The 24,471-nt window shown below is 39.8% G+C and overlaps 1 protein-coding gene across 1 annotated transcript in view; it reads left to right on the plus strand.

The window, feature by feature from the left end:
• Positions 1-23,468, plus strand: part of tulp4b (TUB like protein 4b) — a 43,617-nt gene extending 20,149 nt beyond the window's left edge. The window contains exons 10-16 of the mRNA XM_030127287.1: positions 1,546-1,780; positions 5,573-5,693; positions 12,297-12,441; positions 16,899-16,992; positions 17,076-17,219; positions 18,285-21,661; positions 23,142-23,468. Coding sequence (XP_029983147.1) covers positions 1,546-1,780; positions 5,573-5,693; positions 12,297-12,441; positions 16,899-16,992; positions 17,076-17,219; positions 18,285-21,661; positions 23,142-23,258 — 4,233 coding nt within the window. The 3' untranslated portion in view covers positions 23,259-23,468. The remainder of the gene's footprint in view (positions 1-1,545; positions 1,781-5,572; positions 5,694-12,296; positions 12,442-16,898; positions 16,993-17,075; positions 17,220-18,284; positions 21,662-23,141) is intronic.
• Positions 23,469-24,471: the final 1,003 nt, after the last annotated feature.

A 24,471-nucleotide genomic window follows, 5' to 3' on the forward strand; every position in this document is an offset into this window, starting at 1 on the left:
ATCAAAAACCAAAAAAAAAACACTCGTTTTTTTGTTTTTCTATTTCAAAACCACAATGAAAAACTGATAACGGTTTGTTTTTCCATTTCCTGATTTTGTGCTCAAATGAAAAATGGAAAAAACGGATAACGACTGTTTTATCCGATTTTGCTATTTTCAGTACAGTTCAGTTGTCTGACCCGGAAGTAGTCAAGGCAAGGCAGATTTATTAGTATAGCACAATTCATACACAGGGAAATTCACAGTGCTTTACAAAAATGGAAAAGAGTGATTAAAAACACACAATTATAATTAAAACATAATCAGTAAAACATAAATAATAATCAATTAAAACAAAGTAAAAGAGAAGAGTGCAGATAGAACCCTTTCAGTTGTTAAATGAAGTGGTCGTTACTAGGGAAAAAATAAACAAATGGAATCATGACCGGACTGGAGGAATATTTTGCTAGAATTAAGCTGCTGTTTGATACGTACGGAAGCATACTGCATTCACACAAAAAATTCATTCAGCTCTGTTTTTCTGAATTAATTCAGAGAAACAGAGCCGAATTTAATTTTTTTTTTCAAAAACAGTATCTCGTTAATTCGGAAAATTCTGTTTGTTTGTTTTTTCCCATATTAATGACTACTTCTGGGTCAGATAACTGAACTATACTGAAAATAGCAAAATTGGATGAAACGATCGTTATCTGTTTTTTCCATTTTTCATTTGAGCACAAAATCGGGAAATGGAAAAACGAACTGTTATCCGTTTTTCATTGTGGTTTTGAAAATGAAAAACAAAAAAACGAGTGTTTTTTTTTGTTTTTTGATTTTTGGTTTTAAATTGAAAAATGAGTGAACGAATGATACACGGATTGTGGAGAATGAACCAAATAAATGACGGTGATCAAAGTAAGACTGACTGACAGTACCGTTCCAGACACAGACAGATACAGACGCAGCGTTCTGTCCGTCCTCTGCGTACATTCCATCTGTTTTCCAGGTGATGGAGGATGAGTACCCAGACGGAGAATACCAGCGGGAGTACGGAGCGGTGCGGACCGCCGCCAGCGGAAGTGAAAACCAAACTGATCACTCATTTGTCTTTTCTCTTCCTGCTGAAGCTAAACTTTTAAACCTTACCAGAGAAAACGCTGCAACAGTAGTATCACAGTAGTGTTCCTCTGTCGTCTACAGGTTTGTTATTACTGACTTTCTTCTTCTTCATAAAACGTTCCTCTTCTTCGTGGTATTTGTCCAATATAGTTAATTCAGAGCAGTGGATTAATTGTCCAACGCTCATTCCAACACATTAAATGTCAGTAGCAGCACTTTTCCAGTCAGACCAATGACAACGACAATAAAGCACATTTACAAAAGGAACGAAGAACTGGAATGGGATTATTAAGGACTAGGATCAGTACTCGGTATCAACAAGTACTCAAATGTAAGTACTCGTACTCCGTCTGGAAAAAAGTGGTCTCGGTGCATCCCTACTGCTGACTATTAAGTATTTTTTGGTGTGTCCAGTTGTCCCACAGTTCTTTCCTCTCATTGTTCTAGCCACCAATTCCTGACCCCAACAACATTCGTGACTTTGTCAGCTATCCCACATCTGGCAACGAGCGGCTCCACTGCACCATGAAGCGAGCAGAGGACAGCCCTGAGACAGGCGGACCCTGCTATACACTGTACTTGGAATATTTGGGAGGATTGGTGCCCATTCTCAAAGGAAGACGCATCAGCAAACTCCGCCCTGAGTTTGTAATTATGGACCCAAAAACGGACAGTAAAGCAGGTTGGTTTGGATTGTGCAGGGTCACTTCACCCTAGCACAGCGCAGTCAAACTTATTTTAGTTCAGTTCCACATTCACCCCAATATGATCTGAAGTGGGCCGGACCAGTAAAATAATAATAAAAAAAGGAAAATTACATTATGATAATGTTTATATCTACACCGTTTCCCTAAAAATCTGAATGTGACCAACTTGAAATGAAAGAAAAACAAGTGCAGTTTTAACACTATTCTGCCTCAGTTTATCAGTTTATCATTTATACATGTGCATTACAACTTACATTACAATTACAAATACACAAAACATTTAGTTACAGGTATAATATTGATGAAATTGCATTTACTTTTCTGAAGACATTTCACCTTGTTCATATTTCTTCAGGTTTTTCACATTTTTTGTAAAAGGATAGTTTGTTAATGTAAACATTTTCATGTAATTTTACTTTTTTACACTAAAATAAAGATAAAATCTGCACTTGTCATTATTTATAGGTTATTACGACAGTATTTTTGTGGTCTGACCCAATTGAGATCTAATTGCTTTATATGTGTATGTATGGAGCCTGAAATAGCATGATTTTTACACTACTGATTGTTAATATCTTCAGTGTAATTTTTGCATTTCACAAATTCATCCTACACATCAGCCTACCTAGATTGGACCCTTTAGCGGGCCGGATTTGGCCCCCGGGCCGCATGTTTGACACCCATGCCCGAGCATGTCAACTCTATTTTTTCTTCCAGGGGAGCTCCCTGTTCTTGTGTTTTTGCGGTCACAATCAACAGATATTGCATCTATAAAGCTTTTGATTTAGCTTTTATCCATACATTTTAAAACAAATATGGTAAAGTAACAAGAAACAGATCAAACATAGTTGCTGGTTTGCATGTTTCAGCCTGATAGACGTTTGGAGAGCACAGAGTGAGAGATGTTATTAATTCCACTTATAATAATAGCTCAGTAGTAGTTGAAGTAGGAAGTAAGTAAGTTATTTTCAGTTATGTAAAGGCAAGAGGCATATTGATGTCCTTTCTACATATCGTATCAGGTATTTCTGACCAGGACAACAGATCATTTTAGGATGTTCAGCTAATGTAATCTTTAAAAGACATTTTGGTCAATGTCGTTTTGGGAAAAAAAAATCTTAATAACTTAATTAATAAGATTACTTACTCAATAACTGGGTTCATATTGACCACATGTTTACATGTAGACCTATGTACTGTATATATTTGTACATGTCTCATTAAAATACTAAGCAGTCAAATGTGAGATGCTGTATAACGCACCATCGACTTCCTGATAAAACCTGCTCTGTGACTTTTGGCAAATTTTACAGGAGAAACAAAAAACTGTTTCTATAACAGGAAACTGTGAAATATGCCAAAAAAACATATCTGTTCCTTTAATGTTGGTACTTATGATGGAATGTAAACAACTTTCACAGGAGACTGAAATTTGAAGCTATAATAGGGGAGATAGCAGGTTTTTATTCCCAACCAAAAAATGTCACTTAGCAGGTTTTATCAGGAAGCCGACGACAGGTTGTGAAAAAAGCAGCAGGACCTTCAGGTGAGGAATTCAAACAATCCTAAATGTACTGTATGCTGTTATGGATTCAATTTAAATCAACAACATGTGTGTAATGTAACCAATAGTCTATGTTTGTTGAATACGTTTTTTTTTAACTAAGATATAAATGGCAAGATGCATAGGGGGATCTCTACTAATATTATCAACAGACCTGTTTCCTTGTGGAAAATCAAATCACTATTCTGTTTTCATTCATGGAATTTCTGTTTCTCAAAGCGATGCATTTATAAAATTGATAAAGCTTTTTTTTTATTCATCATGGGGGACCGAGCCTTCACTGCAGCCGCCCCCACTCACTCTCACCAAACATCAGGAACTCAGACTCAATAGTTATTTTCAAATCACTACTCAGAACTCGAGTGACACGGTGGTGCAGTGGTTAGCACTGATGCCTCACAGACAGAAGGTCCTGGGTTCCATTCCAACACCAGTCCATGGGGGTGGGACCTTTAGTCCATGGGGGCGGGACCTTTATGCCACGTTTCCACTACATGGAACCAGCTCAGCTCGGCTCGGCTCAGTATTCCTGGAGACCGTTTCCATTACAAGATACTACCGACTTTACAGTACCTGGTTGTCATAGCGATGCGGCGTGTTACTTCCGTGTCGTCTGTTCAGAGAGTTGCTGATACACTCGCGTGTTGTCTTGTCTGAATTTTTACGTCGGCCACCAAAGACTGAATCTCCTCGACCGACCATGGTGTAGTTTTGGGCTGTTATCATGTGGATTAATGTACCGCTATATTTGCTGTCCACTTCTGCATCTGTGTTTTGTAAAACGCCGAGCCACAGAGAAAACTCTCTGACCAATCAGTGGTCTGCAGTGTTTACACATCACCTTTTAGTATCTGGTCCCCAGTCCTGGAAGCTCGGCGGAGTTGATACCAAAAAAGTAGTACCGGGTACCAGATTCTGGGTCCTTTTTCGTAATGGAAACGCAAAAAGGCCGAGTCGAGTCGAGCCGATACCAGGTAGTGGAAACGGGGCATAAGTCCATGGGGGTGGGACCTTTGTGGGTGGAGTTTGCATGTTCTCCCCGTGTCTGCGTGGGTTCTCTCTGGTACTCTGGCTCCTCCCACCATCCAAACACATGCACTGATAGGTTCATGGGTTAATCTAAATCACTCATAGGTGTGAATGTGAGAGTGATTGTTTGTCTCTATTCAGGTTTTGCACATACGTCACATGATCACGTGGTTGTCTGTTTATGACGCCATATTGGTAGGCAAGCTTTCCTTGGATCGTACAAGTGCCCATTGTTGGTGATATTTCTCTCTCTCCTGTGTAGATCTACAATTACATAAAGCTTTAAGCAGTGTGATCATGGTGACCACATGTGTTGCAGTCAGTTGCAATAGATGAGTTTCATGTGACGTATGCATACGTTAAGTCTTAGAGGAGGAAGTCACGCAGAGTTCATAGTGTGTTAAAGGATGGACCTGCTAAAGTCCTGTGTGCCGTTTATTCCTAAGCTTTCACCAAGTTTCAGTTCGGCATACAGACCGCTGGGTTCCAGTGGTGGCAGCTAGTGCTGGGACTGTTGGCTCTTTGAAGGGAGTCGTTCAATCAGGAGTCGTTCACTGAAAAGAGTCGTTCAACAGACTGGCTCTTTTATGTTTTTTGCATTCTTTTGGAACACCAATGTTTTAATGACTAAATAGGCTACATGTGATGATTGACATTCCATTTTAAAGGTGTTTAATTGGGGCGACAGTAAATATCTTACCGTAAAAAAGAATAGTTAGTTCAAATGTATGGAATAAATCCATGACATGAGAGGTGACATTAGACAAATGATGGACCTGGAACAAAAACATCACGGTACATTATGTGGACTAGTCTCATGGCTGACTCTATGGCTCAAAAAAGGTTGGGAAACACTGACTTAATGTACTTACAAAACTTACATATCAATCATATTTCATCATCTTAAATAAAAAACAAATACCTTTTTTGTTTTGCTCCTATTTTACTGGGCTCCGTTTGAAATAAACTGCACTTGTTTTGTCCATCGTTCACCTTGAGAAAGAGCAAACCCAGACTGTGGTGATGCTGCATGGTCTGGGGCTTCATCCAGGAATAGTCTGTGTTGTGACCTGTTGAAATTCGCCTGTGGTCGCTCTAAACATTGACTTACTTGAATTGCATCCTTTTTTAATATTCATGAGGAATGACCTTCATGGTTTTTGTGCCTTTTTAGAGGAGGTGTGTGTGAATCCCATCTCATACACTGACAGCTGTAACTGCTCCGACTCCAGTGACCTTGAGTTGAGTGACGAATGGGTCGGGAAGAAGTCACCGAAGTTATCTCGAGGAAACAGGTCAGCCAAATTCTACGTCATGGTTTATATTACAGGGTTCTCGCTAGCGTCATTGAACGTCGGGGCACCCTAGGGACAGCATCGGGGGAGATTTGGCTGATTTCACTGAGATTCGCTGTCTTTCAACCAGCGTAGTGGTGTTTTTTTGTGTGTGTGTGATCGTTCGGCGTAATGGTAACAAGATTTGAATTTGAAAAAGTATATTCCTTTGTCTTTGCAGACAGGAAATGAGAACAATAGAATCCACAGCCCTTTGTGTGCCTTGGTATTGTCTGACGCCCGCCCGGCAACATCATTTGCCTTACGCTCACTGGCTGACAGTGAGACTTCAATCAATTTATCTGATTTAAATGGACCGATCACCTGTGGAAAATTAAATTTAAAATTTAGCCTGTGCGTGCGTGTAGTGTGAGTGCCGCTCTGATTATCCCTAATTTTCATGCAATTTGTGTCAAGTTCCCGTACAGAGTAATTCCCATCAATAATTAAATTCACAAATTGAAAAAAAAAAACAGTTTTTGCTTTTCATCATTATAACAAAGACAAAAACTTGGCTTCATTCCTCAAAATTTGCCCTTCAAAATGCAGGAAATAGTGTTTCAGAGAGTTATAAATTTCAAAATTCATCCTCCCCCGGACCCCGCAGGTGCACACCGCGTACATGGTGCCCCTACGCTGTGAAAAAATCCTAGTGAGAACCCTGTATTAAATAACTATTTCTCAAACAATACACAGACCGAAGCAGGACATATACTCCACATGCTGTTCATGGTTTGGAGGTGTTACTTATCATTTTAATCTAAAAAAAAATAACTCCAACAGTCAACAGCAGAAGGCATCACTGAATCGTGAATCAGACGATACCTGTTCCTGTCACCAAATTAAGACTGGGCCTGTCCCTTACTCAAAGAATTGTGGACCTTTTAGTTTACACTATATCTATGTAGTAGTAGTAGTTTATTTGGAGCACATAGAATCATCAGATAACAAAGAATCATACAACACGGTCGAAAAAAATAAAAATAAATAAAAATTTTCTGCGCTTAACAAGGAGTGTGCAGAAGTATAACTTATAGACTCCACCCCCTTTTTTACAAACTAATAATCAAACTCAATCTGCTTCCTTTGCTTTGTTAACACACATTTTCCTCTGTATATTTGTACAATAACACAAAACATCCACGCAAACCGTTCACATACACTTTTTTAGTCACCTCACACACAATCAGATTTGCACAATCAACCATTTTTAATATAAACTATAACATTTATATGCACTTTAAATATTTACTGTAAATACAATGATCAATAAATATGATCATATCTTCTTATCATGATAACCAATTAACTACAATGATATCTGATTAGGATGGTCCAACAATCCTGGTAAAAAATAAAGTTTCAGATAACCTCAATTAGAAGCCTGCATTAGGTTTTGTCATTCAAAAGATGATTTAGGAAAAAATTTGGAAGAAAAAGGAGATGTTTTAGAGGTTGCACAAAGCCTGTACATCAGAACATGGTTTGAAGCCCCATCACCAGCGAAAGCCCCTGAAAATGATTTGGCATTCCTTCAAAAACTGTCACAGGATGAACATTCAGTTGTCCTAAAGCAGCCTGAACAGCTCTGGTCCACATCTGTGGTACTGGAGTGGAGAACTGGTTATGGTCCATTCTGGGACTCCAGTGTGACACCAGAGCAGAAGCAGCTGATGGTCGACAACATGATGTTAAATGCAGGTTCTTTGGTTCCACTAAAGCGTTGGGATGTCCTTAATCCATCAGACTGTGAAGGGAAGCAGATCAGGGCTTTTGTCTCCACCAGCACCATGCGTTTGTTTGAAACTTTGGATCTGCCACAAACATTCTGAACAGTTCCTCCAGTAGACTGGGCTGATGATGCAGACTTTCAGAAGGAGGAGAAAACTGGGCATTCCACTAAAGTTGTCAGTGATGTCACTGACAGAGGGGCGGAGCTTATTCCAGACTTCAACTGGAGCCGAACAACAAATGCAGATCACAAACAGTACTGGCAACAAGTTATCAAAGAACACAGGAACATTTTTTGTCATTTCAGTAAAGCAACAGTGGTTGTTGGACTTTCTAAGGAACATTTTTATGCCAGTTGCAGTTTGATTTCAGAATACAATTACAAATTATTCTAATCTGCCTTATTCATTTGGCTAGTTCTGTTATAGTATATAGAGACATCTGCACGTGTCTGTGCAACCTCTAAATATTAATTAATTTGCATAAAATTTGGACCAAAGTATTTTGGCCAGATATGGAACCAAATGCAGGGTTCGAATCCAGAGAATCTGAAAAAAAATGTTTTTGGACCACCCTATATCTTATTTTATGTGTACTTCTATAATGTTCTGTATGTTGTTATTATAGTGGATTTATTCATCCTTTTAAATACATGAATTGTAGAAGACATTTTTCAGTTTTGCTCCAGATTATTCCACAGATGAACCCTCTAACACAGATACACTGGCTTTGTGTGTTTGTTCTACACTTCATTTTCTTGTAGATTTCAGTTCCCCTTAAATTCTAATTACTTTGCCTGGGCTCTAACATCTCCTGTCGACTGTGGGGGGGTGGGGGGCATATGGTCATGGGCTTTAGACATTAGAATAACAATATTAAGGTCGACAAGATCGTATAGTTTTAGAGCATTTGATTTGATAAATAGTGGATTTGTTGGAGCTCAGTATTGTGTTTGATTGACAAGTCGAATTGCCTTTTTTTGAAGTAAGAATATAGAATTAATGTTTGATTTCTAATTGTTACCCCATATTGCTGCACAATAGTTCAGATATGGAAGAACAAGAGAACTGCACAATATATGGAGAGATTTCTGATTTAGAAGGTTTTTGGTTTTATACATTATAGCAATACTTTTGGCTGTTTTTGATCAAAGTAAGTTTACATGCTTTTTCCAATTTAAATGGTCATCAGTTATAATGCCTAAAATTTTTTGTTGCAGACACTCTTTCAATTTCAGTTTCCTTAAATCTAATTTTAACTAGTTTGTTATTTTTCCTTTTACCAAAAATAATATATTTGCTTTTACTAAGATTTAATGATAGTTTATTGACATCGAACCAACCTTTTGGTATAGCAAGCTCCTTTTCAACTGTATCTACAATTTGACTTAAATCTTTGCCGGAGCAATAGAGGCTTGTATCATCCGCAAATAAAATACATTTAAGGCTTTTTAGAACCTGGCAAACATCCTTTATATACACAATAAATAGTTTAGGACCTAATACCGAGCCTTGCGGTACTCCATGCGTTATTATTCTCCTTTCAGAATTTGCATTATTCATGTATTCATATTGATTTCTGTTGCTGAGGTAACCTTTCAGCCTGGAGTTTGCAATGCCCCGGATACCATATCTCTCCATTTTCTGTAGTAACACCGAATGGTCGATTGTGTCGAAGGCCGCGCTTAAGTCTATAAAAACACCTGTAGTATTGTTACAGCCCCAAGGTGAAACATATTTACAAAGGACACCTGAGTCAAACAGTATAATTCAAAAGAACATATTTTATTATATTTGCTTTATTTTCGTTTCGTTCTGCGGCGATTCACTTCTTTTGTTGAAAACAAGCTGCTTTTAATTGCGCAGAATCCAAACCTCTTTTAAACCCCGTGCCCAAAGTAACAAAAGAAAAGACCAGAGTGGACCGGCAAAATAAACACAAGGACAGTGCGCTGGACAGGCTGACCCTATACAGGGCTGTAGAAGCTGCCAGCGCACCGCTACCCTATCAAAAAAAAAAAAAAATCAAACCATAAAATAAGCCTTAATGAAAGAAAAGCGAAAACAGGACGTCCGGATCCACCTGGCCAAACAAGAAGAGGAAAGCTAACAAAAGGCTAACAAAACGCCCCGCTGGTGTGCAGCAGCTTGTGTGGAGTGGAATGGATGTGCGCCTCGATGTGCACGCTCCGGACGCCGGCATTGCTGGAGGAGGAGGAGAGAGAGAGAGAGAGTGAGCGAGCGAGCCCAGCGCCGGTCCTATTTATAGGCTTTGTGCCGGCAGGAAAACCAGTTGGCCACCTATTTAAAAAAAAACCCACACTAAACACGTAATATTTTACAAAAAATGTTATCAAGGCAAAAAAATAACAGAGAGAGCAATAATCACCCAAAAGTGTAAAGTAAGAATTATAACAAAAAACCCACAAAAGACACAGGGAGGAAAAATAAAGGTGCGTCAGAACATGACAAGTAGATTCTTTAGTGTCTATTGCTGTTGAAATTTCCTCCACTAGCTCCATAACTGCCGTTGAAGTTGACGTGTTTGCTCTGAATCCATATTGGTGGTTGCTCAGTAGTTTGTGTTTATTTATGAAATTGTCCATCCTTACTACAAATAACTTTTCCCAAATTTTTGAAAATTGTGACAGAAGACAAATGGTCTGTAATTATTAAACTGATGTCTATCTCCGTTTTTGAAAATGGGAATTACCGTAGCAGTTTTCATACTACATGGAAAAATACCCGTGAGGAAAGACGGATTACAAATATATGTAAAAGGTTTCACTACACAATTTATGATATCTTTTATGAGGATTAGGGATGTAACTATATGAAAATTTTACATCACGGTTATTGTGACCAAAATTATCACGGTTATCATTATTATCACGGTATTGTTGAAATTATGCTCAAAATGTTCCAGAAGTACTAATACACACAATGAAATAATTTAAACAACTTGTATTTTGAATTAAAAAAAACAAAAAAACCCAACAAAAAACCAAATAAAATAATAGTCACAATGTTCCTTCTGTGTCAGAAACATTCAAATATTAACCCTTAGTGGTCTGAGCCTATTTTGGCCGTTTTTCAGTCCTTTTGATTTGGCCTTTATATACTATAGAAACAAATGTTTACTATACCCATGTTTGGGATCTGTTTTTTCAGCACAACTTCATCTATATCATCTGTCTATTATTTTTTCACATTAGTCGACTATAAAAACATAAAAGGACAGAAAACACAAAAAATATATAAAATCCGATTTGAAAAATGTTTATAATGTATTGCATAAATAACACACAGATGCTTAACGAACCTTTTCAAAGACTTTAAAAGTGAATATTGGTTCCAAATATTAGGCATAGAAAATTAAAATTGTAATGATTTAAAACTATACTCAAATATTTGACATAAAAGCAGATCTTTATGTAGACGTTTTCTCTGGAAAAGTGCAGTAATCAAACACAGTTATCATGATAATTTGAATTAAAAAAATTCTTTAAAAAAAAAATTATAATAATAATAACAGATAGAAAAAAGGAATAAGAAAAAAAAGAAAAGAAAATCATGGCCTCTTAATAAATAAATCCTGTTCTCCATGCCAAAGTCTTGTTCAGACTCCACAGTGGGTACAGTTACATGATGTTTTTTAAATCTGATTTATTTTTCCAGAAGAAATTAATCCGGAACTAAAATACTTTCTCTTCTGTTTACATGGAAATGTTAAACCCGAATAAAGGTTTACATGAGAAACATTATTCGGTTTTGTCCTTTTCTTTTACGATGCTTTAAAGTTGCTTAACTTTGTCAAAAAATGTCATCAACATTGATAGCTGCTTGTTGACTTTGGTCATCTCCTCCGTCATGAAGCTTAGCAACTTACGAATTTCTTCAATGTCGTCTTCCATTTGCGGATCGTAGTTTGTGTTCTTTGTAGGAAGCATTGTCACTAGGGCTGTGTATCGGCAAGATTCTGGCGATACCATACAAATCACAATACTAGGATCACGATACGATATATCACAATATATCATGATACTGTTAAAAAGGCAAATGTTTTTGTTTGTTTCTTTTTTTAAATGACTGTTTCCTGGATGAATTGATTTACAACACAAATATATGCAAATACTCAACACATTTTCATTTGATCAGAACAGGATGTAATGTTATATCACAAAATTTTGTTGTGTTAAAACTTAAATCACGTTTTACAGACATTACAGTTTCAGATCCTGTTCAAATGTTCATATTTTATTAGTTCAGAACTAACATCAGAACAGTATTTGAGTTCAATCCCAACAAAGGAACTAACATTATTTAATAAAAGAGTGTGAAATAATAATAAATAAAATAGAAACAAAAACTAAAATGAACCTCCACAATATCTGCATTTGAATAAATACCTAAAAATATCGATACAGCACTTTTTAATATCGATGCAGTATTGTGAAATGAAATATTGCGATATATTGCAGAACCGATACTTTCTTACAGCCCTAATTGTCACCTTTTCCTTCTGATCATTTACAACTTTACTTGATTTGTCAACACAGTTTGTTGTTGTTTGTTGTTCTTCTACTAGGAAAACAGCAGACTACAGGGCGCCGCCATCATACTCCTCATGTTAGAGCGTCATCACAGTTTCTCCTTCAAGAAAAAGCAGGCAGCTGCTCAAACTAACACTGCTGTATCAAAACTGTAGTTCCTAACCACTGTGATGATACTTTCAGGTGTTTTTTAACAAATATTACAAGTAGCTGCTTTACCAACTCTCACTGATTTACTGTAATGTAACAAGTTTTGAAAAATGACACACCTTGTTTCACAGAATAAATATGGAATCACGAAAATCTCCTAAACTTTCACGAGCAAATCAGGAAGGCTCACGATCACCAAGGTTATCCACCAAGAAGCCTCCTGTTCGGTCACCTAGTCTGACTCGCCGAGAGTTTTCTATGGATGGAATCACAGAGGTAAATGTTTCATCTATCTATCTATCTATCTATCTATCTATCTATCTATCTATCTATCTATCTATCTATCTATCTATCTATCTATCTATCTATCTATCTATCTATCTATCTATCTATCTATCTATCTATCTATCTATCTATCTATCTATCTATCTATCTATCTATCTATCCTCGATTTTTTTCAGAAATATGACAGTTATTGCAAAATTGCAAACTACAATGAGTTCAGTTCTGTCCTGAGTCAAAATGAAATGATTGTTTTCCTGGTTCTGGTTGATTGATTTTGATCAGCAATAAGAACTGTATTTGTGTGTTCTTCACCCACGTCTGCTCATTAGTCAAACTCACAGATGAATTGGACCTCTCCTCAATTGTGCACAACCATTCCCTATAGAAAGACACCAAAATGGACCAAAAACACATTTGTCCACAACGCCACCACCACTGCAACCAGAGAGAGATGGGGCCATTGGCGTGCTTCAAGCTGGACGGAGCAGACGGACCGTAGCCAGGGTGTTTGGACTCCACCACTCTACCGCTGAACGCACCACTGATTTTTTACACATTTTTTTTGTTATTTATTTTTTGGTGGAAATCTAACATGTACACATCAATCATACATACATCCTAGTGATGATGTGCATTGCACCATTGGACTCGAGTGCGATGATGTTGTGGAGTCAGCACTGAACCAACTCTATATATATAGTGTCATGAGATAACTTTTTTGTTGTGATCTGGCGCTATATAAATAAAATTTGATTGATTGAGTGATTTGATTGGTTTTCCCCTGTAAGTCGCTTTGGAAAAAAGCGTCTGCCAAATGCATAAACATAAATGCATAAACATAAACATATGGGCGATATGGCCTGATACCGTCAGCTCGTAGGTAATTACGAATGATTCTAGCAGACACTAGCCTGTGATGTGTCCCAGTAGTCTCGGCTGCAGTTCTTGTTGCCGGCCAAAACCTGTCACGGAGATGTGACGGCCGATTGTCCCGGTCCTGTGCAGCGGTTGGAACAGGCGGTCGACCAGATCTGGGACGGTGGTTGGAGGAGCCGCTGGTGTGGTAACGCTCAGCAAGGCATCCAACGGTAGAGTGGTGGAGTCCAAACACCCTGGCTACGGCCCGTCTGCTCCGTCCAGCTTGAAGTACGCCAATGGCCCCATCTCTGTCCGGTTGCAGTAGTGGTGTCATTGTGGACAAATGTGTTTTTGCTCCATTTTGGTGTCTTTTTATAGGGAATGGTTGTGCACAATTGAGGAGAGGTCCAATTCATCTGTGAGTTTGACTCATGAGCAGACATGGGTGAGGAACACACAAATACAGTTCTTATTGCTAATCAAAATCAATCAACCGGAACCAGGAAAACAATCATTTCATTTTGACTCAGGACAGAACTGAACTCATTGTAGTTTGCAATTTTGCAATAACTGTCATATTTCTGAAAAAATCGAGAAACTGAAAATGGTGCGTTTCTTTTTTCCTTGAGTGTGTGTGTGTGTGTGTGTGTGTGTGTGTGTGTATATATATATATATATATATATATATATATATATATGTACAGTCGTCAAAATTATTCATACCCCTGCCATTTTATATTTTTTGTTTTTGTGATGAAAGAGTTTTGTTAAGCTTGTTTGGGACTTCTATGTGATACACATGTGAGGAATAACAGCAAATGATACTGGAAGAAATACTTTATTTCAGGATTATTTTATTAATGGATTTCCAAAAAAAATGCCATGTTCAAAATTATTCATACCCCAGGTTTACTCAGTCCAATGTCTGTTCTTACCAGTCAGTAGAGTAGCCTTTGTTCTTGGTGATGGCTCCTGTTCCTGGATGACACTGTAAGAACATCTGCTGAGAAACTCCAGATTGGTCCTGACTGGACGTCCCAGCAGGACACTGACCCCAAGCATACCACCAAGGTAGTGCAGCAGTGGTTCGAGGACATGACCCAGTCCAAGTCCTGACCTAAATCACATAGACAATCTGTGGAGGGAGTTGAAGACCAGAGCGATGGGTACAAGACCATCCAACTGGACCCAGACAGAGGCTTTGGCCCAGGAAGAGTGGACCGACATCCCACAGGAGACATAAGAGTCTGTGGACACTAACAGGAACCACCATCCTACCAAGGTTACTCTATTAAGAACAGACATTGGACTGAGTAAACCGAGGGTATGAATAATTTTGAACATGGCATTTTTTGAAATCTATTAATAAAATATTCCTGAAATAAAGTATTTCTTCAAGCATCATTTGTTGTTATTCCTTCACTTTCATAAGTCACAAACTTGACTAAAGTCATTCATTTCATCACAAAAACAATCACAAAAAATGCCAGTTGTAGGAATACTTTTGACGACTACATATATATATATATATATATATATATATATATATATATATATATATATATATATATATATATACAGTACAGGCCAAAAGTTTGGACACACCTTCTCATTCTTCGCATTTTCTTTATTTTCATGACTATTTACATTGTAGATTCTCACTGAAGGCATCAAAACTATGAATGAACACATGTGGAATTATGTACTTAACAAAAAAGTGTGAAATAACTGAAAACATATCTTATATTCTAGTTTTCTTCAAAGTAGCCACCCTTAGCTCTGATGACTGCCTTGCACACCCTTGGCATTCTCTTGATGAGCTTCCAGAGGTAGTCACCTGAAATGGTTTCCACTTCATAGCTGTGCCTTGTCAGGGTTACTTAGTGGAATTTCTTGCCTTATTGATGGGGTTGGGACCATCAGTTGTGTTGTGCAGAAGTCAGGTTGATGCACAGCTGACAGCCCTATTGGACAACTGTTAGAATGCATATTATGGCGAGAACCAATCAGCTAAGTAAAGACAAACGAGTGGCCATCATTACTTTAAGAAATGAAGGTCAGTCAGTCTAGAAAATTTCAAAAACTTTGAATGTGTCCCCAAGTGCAGTCGCAAAAACCATCAAGCGCTCCAACGAAACTGGCTCACATGAGGACCGCCCCAGGAAAGGAAGACCAAGAGTCACCTCTGATGCTGAAGATAAGTTCATCTGAGTCACCAGCCTCAGAAATCGCAAATTAACAGCAGCTCAGATTAGAGACCAGATGAATACCACACAGAGCTCTAGCAGCAGACACATCTCTACAACAACTGTTAAGAGGAGACTGTGTGAATCAGGCCTTCATGGTCAAACAGCTGCTAGGAAACCACTGCTCAGGAGAGGCAACAAACACAAGAGATTTATTTGGGCCAAGAAACCCAAGGAATGGACATTAGACCAGTGGAAATCTGTGCTTTGGTCTGATGAGTCCAAATTTGAGATCTTTGGATCCAACCGCCGTGTCTTTGTGCGACGCAGAAAAGGTGAACGGATGGATGCTACATGCCTGGTTCCCACCGTGAAGCATGGAGGGGGAGGTGTGATGGTGTGGGGGTGCTTTGCTGGTGACGCTGTTGGGGATTTATTCAAGATTGAAGGCAACCTGAATCAGCATGGCTACCACAGCATCCTGAAGTGACATGCCATTCCATCCGGTCTGCGTTTAGTTGGACCATCATTTATGTTTCAACAGGACAATGACCCCAAACACACCTCCAGGCTGTGTGAGGGATATCTGACCAAGAAGGAGAGTGATGGAGTGCTGCGCCAGATGACCTGGCCTCCACAGTCACCGGACCTGAACCCGATCGAGATGGTTTGGGGTGAGCTGGACCGCAGAGTGAAGGCAAAAGGGCCAACAAGTGCTAAGCATCTGTGGGAACTTCTTCAAGACTGTTAGGAAACCATTTCAGGTGACTACCTCTGGAAGCTCATCAAGAGAATGCCAAGAGTGTGCAAAACAGTCATCAGAGCTAAGGGTGGCTACTTTGAAGAAACTAGAATATAAGAGATGTTTTCAGTTATTTCACACTTTTTTGGTAAGTACATAATTCCACACGTGTTCATTCATAGTTTTGATGCCTTCAGTGAGAATCTACAATGTAAATAGTCATGAAAATAAAGAAAATGCAAAGAATGAGAAGGTGTGTCCAAACTTTTGGCCTGTACTGTATATATATATATATATATATATATATATATATATATATATATATATATATATATATATATGAGGGCCGTTCAATAAGTTCATGGCCTCACCCAGAACAGAACAACACAGACTGATAATTTATATTTTATTTTTCAACATAATCTCCATTTACAGCAATGCACTTGGTCCATCGATGTTCAAGCATCACTATCCCATCACAAAAGAATGTAACATCCTGTATTATAACAACCAGTATTTCTGGGTGAGGCCATGAACTTACTGAACGGCCCTCGTATATACGTGTGTGTGTGTGTGTGTGTGTGTGTGTGTGTGTGTGTGTGTGTGTGTGTGTACATATGTGTGTGTATATACATATGATCTTTTTTTCCTCTGTTTCATAGCATAATTACCTTGCTCAAGTCACTTCCAACATTTGGGGGACAAAGTTCAAAATTGTTGGACTTGCTTCTTTCCTCCCTACAAATCTCGGTGCAGGTAAGTATTAAAAATGTACAGTATGATGGATGTTGATTTCACTTTGCCCAATGTAATATTCTTTCTACATTTCTGTGTTTCAGTCATCTATAAGACTAGCCTGCTCCATTTGCAACCAAGACAGATGACAATCTATCTTCCAGAAGTGAGAAAGATATCACATGACTTCTTGAGCCTGCCTGTGTTCAACCCAAATGTTTTCAGTGAGGATGAGGATGACCTACCAGGTGTGCAAAGCTGAAAATATATTTACCATTTTCAAACATTACAAAAATGGTGATAGCTGAGCAGTGATGTAATTTAACTAATTACAGTACCAAGTACAAATATATGAGGTACTTCCCCTTCTTGTCCAAAACAAACAAACAAACAAAAAAAACGGGCACCATCAAATCAAATTTCAAACATTTATGACAAACTGAAGAATAAATAAGTAATCACTTGAAAACTGATCTGGATTCACTGGAAAATACATAATCCCATTGCTGGAAAAAGGTCTGCTTCTGACCGAATGAAAGCCTGACTTTTCAGACACATGTGGTCCATGGGTGCACATGAACAATGAAGAACACACAATACAATCCAAACTCATTACATATACTATAATACTTTAATAATAAGTAAGTCATATTTCTATATGAAGTAAGTTTTGAATGCAGAACTTCTACTTGTACTTGAGTACTCACACAGTGTGGTACTTACATTTCCAGTGTATACATTTTGGGGGCTTTAGGCTGGATCTAATCACAGTAATTGAATATAATAGTAATGACAATATTTTCAAAGTGAGAACTGTTGTGTTTTTGTTCCAATGACATGTATGTATCTCTAAGAAGTGAGTTACCATTCACAGATTCTCTCATGTTGCACTGGAGTATTCTACAGCAGCTGAGGAACTGACAGATGACAGAAAGGAAGCTCGGCCAATCATTTTATTTGGACCGAATGAAATAATTGGTCAGAGTTTTATCAAAAATATATGACAAACATTTTTGAGTTTCAAACCCACGTGGATTTCTTGTACATTTTATTTTGCCACACGCTTATTAGGAGCTGTTTAAGATTACAAAACAAAAGTCTAAAAACGCCAGATCGTACAGTATAGCTTTAACTAAAAAAGCCAGAAGTGGCCAATAAACACTGGCTCTGCAGCTGGTGACGTTAAGTTGTTACTCATTAGATTTAATTTGCAACGTCACCACTACATGCCATAGTTATTTTTACATTAAATGATTGTGGCTCATTGTTCTGCAGTTGTTAAAATAACTTAAATACTTCTCTGTGTTTTTAAGTGATGGGGCCCCCTGGAGTGGCAGGAGAAAATCCTCCATGTACAGTCAACATTCCAATTGCTCCCATACACAGCCCTGCTCAGGCCATGTCACCGACTCAGAGTATTGGCCTGGTTCAGTCTCTTCTGGCCAATCAGAACATTCAGCTGGATGTCTTGACCAACCCTACGGCTACTGCAGCAGCGGCGGCAGCGGCGGCAGCGGCGGCGGCTGCCTCCGTCCCTGTTGCTGATCGTAGCCAAGATGCAGTTGCAGCACCATATCCAGTGACAACTAGATACTCCAACCCTGGTCAGGTGATCTTTAATGGTCTGGAACTGGGTCCTCTTCTCCCTGGAACTCTACCTCCTCCACCTCCACCTCACCATCTCCCACCTCAGCCACACTCACAGAGGTCTCATTCCCAGCAGCCTCGTCAACAGCAGTCCAAACAATCGCAACAACTGCAAACACAGCAGCAGCAGCAGCAACAAAAGATGCAGCAGCAGCAACAACACCATCACCCATCCCAATCACAGCAGCAGCAGCAACAACAGCAGCAGCAGCAGCAACAACAACAGCAACAACAAATGCAACAGCAACATCTACAGCAGCTGCACCATCAGCAACAGCTCCATCAACAGCAGCAACAACATCCGCAGCAACATCAGCAGCATCAAGTTCAGCAACACCAACAAATGCAACAGAATCAACAGCAAGTAACGAGCCAACAACTTCAGCATCAACAACAAATCCAGCAACAACAGCAACAGATGCAACTGCAGCATGAGCAGATGCAGCAACAGCAGCAACAGATGCAACAGCAACAGCAGCAAATTCGACAGCAGATTCAGGAGATGAGGCAACAGCAGCAGCAGCTCCAACAGCAGCACCAGCAGATCCAACAACAACATCAACAGATGCAGAGGCAACATCAACAGATGCAGCAGCAACTGAAGATGCAGATGTCATTGCCCCCTCCTCCATCTGGTTATCCGACCATTTCCTTACAGCAGATTCATCTTCTGCCTCAGATCACTCCTCCTGCCAGTGAGCCTGTATTAGACAGAGGAGACCACGGACACACTCTGAAACCAAGTCTGCCAAGGACTTTACCACCGTCCTTCAATGACACAGATGTACCAGTGGAGATTCAGATGAGGAAGGTGAATCCTCCTCCACCATACCCAGGAACTGTGGTTTCAGCCACTGCTGCAGCCACAGCAGCAGCTACACCTCAGACCCTTGTCACAAACTGTGACAGCCCAAGTGTCCTGGCACCAGACCCCTGCCTAAAGAAGGAGGAGTTTTTGCTTCACCCTGTCACCCTACAATACCCAACCCCACTGGGTTATGAAAGGATCACAACCTTTGACAGCAGCGGCAATGTGGAAGAAGTGTGTCGGCCACGCAGGCGACTCATTCGAAACCAAAATGCATATGCTGTACATGGTATCGGAGGCTCGGCCACGCTCAAAGTCACTTCTTCTGAGAGTAAGAAAATTCAACTTCCGTATAGTTCAGCAACACTGAGTCGTCTCTCCGTTCCTCGATACTCAATACCTAGTGGAGACCCTCCCCCTTACCCTGATCCAGCCAATCAAGTAACGGCTACACTCCCCCCCCCACAAAGAATTGATAGCAGTCTAATTCATGCCACTCTCCGTCGTGACCGCAGGGATGTGGGACTCAAAGTACCCCAGATGATGGAAAGCTCCAGAACCCTTCCCACAAAGGCTAAAATGAATAGTGCGTTAGCTCTGACCTACCAACAGAGGGTGCCCACTGCACTCTACACATGCACCCAGTGCAGCAGTAACAGCAGCAGCACTAGTGTCAGTGTTACTGGTGGTGGAACAACAAGTAGTGGTATAGCAGGTGGCACGGTGGTGAGGCAGGACTTCCCACCAGGGAAAGCTCCCCATCATAGTACCATTATTGTGCACTCCAAAAGTGCCTCACCTTTGGCCTCACAGTCATCTTACAGTCTGCTGGGCGCTGTTGATAACAGCCGGGACAGAACGGTGTACGTTAACTCTGCCTTTACTGAAGATGAGACTTTAAATCAGCAGTGTCACCTTGAAAAGTCTGTTCGCCAGCTGACTCTGGGTGATGTCAGTTTGACAGTTAAACGCCCTCCACCTTATCAGTGGGACTCCTCTACCACTGAAGACTTCTGGCTCACCCCAGAGCAACCAATGTTAGCCCCCCCACCAGGACCCCACAAACCTCCTCCGCTCATTATCAGTCAGGCTCAGCACCTGGACGTGACCCGGCTACCTTTCATCCTCACAACCAAACCTCCAGCCAGTCCAAGTGCAAATACTCTTACGTTGCCATCAGGTTACCAGATTTCCCTTTCACCTTTCCCCACAGGTGCGGGTCACGGTGTACCCCCACTTCAGACTTTACAGAACCCGCCACCACAGTGTGCTCCGAATGAAGTAGTCGCTCCGGTTTCCTTTACTCAACAAGATCCCAGTTTGGTCTTACCGCCGGGTTATCCTCCAAACCTGGCTGGCTTGACTTGTTGTCCGCTCCCTCCAGTGTATCCAGGAGCCAGCTCATGTGCCGGACTTCAGCTGCACCCTGTCAGCCTGCACCCTTGGAACCCTTACCCCTGCCCACCTCCCATGCAAGACCCTCCGGCCCCTCCCCTCCCGACTAAAACGCATCAGATATTAGAGAAGCCGATCCTCTCCCCCCCTCCCCCCACCGCACCTCCTCCACCACCACCTCTCCCCCCTCCTCCTCCACCCACTGAGCTCCCACCATCCAAAAGTGCCACAGAGGATCTAACAGAATCTGCCAACAACTTTCCAGAGCCGTCATCCCTTAATGAAAGCCCAGTCCCACAGGAGTCCGAGCGCTACAACAAGAAGAGCCGCAAAAGACTGGACAGCAGAGCTGAGGAGGCAAATTTACCCACTGTCTCTGAAGGGAAATCAAGAAAGGAAGGCCGTGCTCTCTCTGACTTTAACACGCTTATTTCCAGCCCAAGGCTCAGCAGCAGAGAGAAGAAGAAGCCCAAGGGACAAAGGGAGCAGCTTAATAAAACCAAGAAGATGAACAGGACGACAAATGAGTTTCAGGATAGCTCAGAGAGCGAGCCAGAGCTGTTCATTAGTGGAGATGAGCTCATGAATCAAAACCAGAGTAGTAAGAAGAGCTGGAAGAACAAGCGCAGCCTCCGGATGGCAAGTGAGCTGGAGGAGATCAAATGCCGCAAGGCCAATGAGAGAGAGGACCGTAGTTTAGGAAGCCAAGGATTTGTCTATGTTATGGCCAATAAGCAACCACTGTGGAACGAAGCCACACAAGTGTACCAGCTGGACTTTGGAGGACGGGTGACCCAGGAATCAGCCAAGAACTTTCAGATTGAGCTGGATGGTAGACAGGTAATTTCATACAAACTCTCATGTTATCAAAGTTTGTAAAGTTAAATTTCAGTTTAGTTTTGGTTGGCTTTTACAAGAAAGTAGTTTTATTTTTATTTTGAGGAATCAACTGTTTTTAGTTTAATTTTTACTTCATTTCAGTCTCAGTTTCAGATTTTCAGCCTTGATTTAACAAGGTGGAGAATGTAAAAAAATTCAGTATGGCAACAAAGTTAGACATAACATTGATTAGATTTCAAGCTGTAAACAAGAAGTTAATGTTATGCACATACTGTAAATATTTAATCATCCAATTTGTCGTTTGCTAAAAAAAAATTGCTGAAAGTTATTTAAATTTGATGAGATGTATTTAAATTTTTTCTGTATTTTAAGAATTGTTCAATAAATTAAAATCCATTCAAAAATATGGGATGTAATTTTGTTACCACGATTTTTTTTTCCCTCTCGATCAACTCTTAGGTTGTTCACAAGAGTTTCAGAAATGGTATAAATACTGCGTTATAAATTACTGTGGTACTAAATGTTTTTACAGAGGCAACAACTTTTTAATCATCAAAATATAATTGAATTTTATTTACTTACATTTTAATTAGAATCAGAATGACTGAAAATAATGACTTTAAAATGAGTAAAATAATATAATTTCCATTTATTTCCGACATTACTTTAGCTACCATAGCTTCATTAGTTCAATTCAATTTTTTTTTGTAGTGCCCTATATCACAACAAGGTTTCCTCACAGGGCTTTACAGAATTAGTTGGATATGAAAACAAACAACAGTCAAAGAAACAGTAGATGAAGGAAATGGATTAATGTCCCGGGCATCCCCTGTCCTTAGACCCTCCTTCTCGGCAAAGAAAAACTCCAAAAACCCAGTGGGAAAAGAGAAACCTGAGGGAGAAGCACAGTGAAGCACAGATCCACTCCCATGGACAGACAGACTGTAGATGCACCAGGACTGATGGACGTCCATCTGATGATGGAGTTCCAGTCTGTAAAGATACAGTAGGGTGGGGGCACATGAGGGGTCCATCCAGTTAGATGAGACAGGTGAGGGTGGGGGAGGAGGTCCATCCAGACAGGTGAGGGTGAGGGTGGGGGAGGAGGTCCATCCAGACAGGTGAGGGTGGGGATGGGGGAGGAGGTCCATCCAGACAGGTGAGGGTGGGGATGGGGGAGGAGGTCCATCCAGACAGGTGAGGGTGGGGATGGGGGAGGAGGTCCATCCAGACAGGTGAGGGTGGGGGAGGAGGTCCCGGGTCACACCTTAACTTAATGGTATATATTTAGTTTTTTCAGCTGAAACTTTTCCAGTTTTATCAACATATTGTCTAAAAGTTCAACCTAAGGTTTGTTCGAAATACAATGAAACAGTTTTTAAGTAAATGTTGCATATGTTGATTGACAAAGTATCCATTTTTGTCTTCATTCCTGTCATTTTCCATTATTGTAATGAATCTGTTCTTGTGTCTTGTGCAGGTGATGCAGTTTGGGAGGATTGATGGGAATGCCTATATTTTGGATTTCCAGTATCCTTTTTCAGCAGTGCAGGCGTTTGCTGTTGCTTTGGCCAATGTGACTCAAAGGCTGAAATGAAAGGCTTCGTTTGTCGATTCCACTTCAGACAGACCGTGCGCTGGTCTCACACCTGTGTGTGGAGCTAGAGTTGTGGAAATGTCGACCATTTAGTGGTTCTTTTTTAAAGAGGTAAATACAAAAGGAAGTCCGTCAGTTGCAGATCATTTAAGATCAGTCTCTTAAAGGTAACGTTTGCCTAGATCACTGGTCACAAACTATACTAGTCAATCCATGACATTGATGGCCAAAAAACAAAACCTCAAATCTGCAAATTTTTAGATTTTGAGTTTTCACATTAAATGGTGAGAACAAGGATGACTCCACATTTTCAGTCTATCTGCAGATAATCCCGCCCTTTCTTGTGACATGAGGGTCACCTGACGACAACAAAGACCATACTAAACTAAAACTAAACCATCAATCAATCAAATTTTATTTATATAGCGCCAAATCATAACAAAAGTTCTCTCATGACTCTTTACATATAGAGTTGGTCCAAACCAGACTCTAAGCCAATTTACAGAATCCAACAGAATCCTCCAGGATCCACGATTTTTTTGTTTCCTGAAAAAAGTGATTTTTTTTTCAGGTCAGAGGTTTTGTATTTTGGCCATCAATATGTAGTTCTTATGTTGAATGTACACAAGCTTTTTTTTTTTTATTGTATTATTTGAATGTCATTTACTACAATAAAAAAGAGGTTAGCCTCATAGCAACAAAAAAGAAAAAAATAAATACAGCTTTGATAATATTTCATTATCTATTCTAATTGTAATTTCATATTCTAATATTCTATTAGGGCTGCTGTAAGACAAGAAATTCAAGAAGTGGGCCAGTTTTTTGGAGAAAAAACAGACTATTAATGATTAAAGTCATATATTTAAGAGAAACAACTTGGATATTCTTATTAAAATATGAAAAACGATCCAAGAAATAATTATTTAGATGAAAGTATTGAGAAGAAAAAGTCAAATGTTTAGAGATGAGATGTAAGTTTGATATAAATGCAAGTCAAGTCCTCTAAATCTTGTCTTTGTTTGGCTGACTGCTGGTTGTAGGTTCTGCAGTCCGGGGTTCACTCCCAAAGACATTTACTGAATTCATCAGTTTTTGTACGCGACTAAACTGCTAATACACCGTAGATGATGACCCAAACCTCTTCCCATCTTCACCATAGTCCAGAAAAAGTCTCCTGCACAAACACTGGGAAACAAACTACAGCGACATACAA

Source organism: Sphaeramia orbicularis, chromosome 22, assembly GCF_902148855.1.
Source record: "Sphaeramia orbicularis chromosome 22, fSphaOr1.1, whole genome shotgun sequence".
NCBI classification, from domain to species: Eukaryota; Metazoa; Chordata; class Actinopteri; order Kurtiformes; family Apogonidae; genus Sphaeramia; species Sphaeramia orbicularis.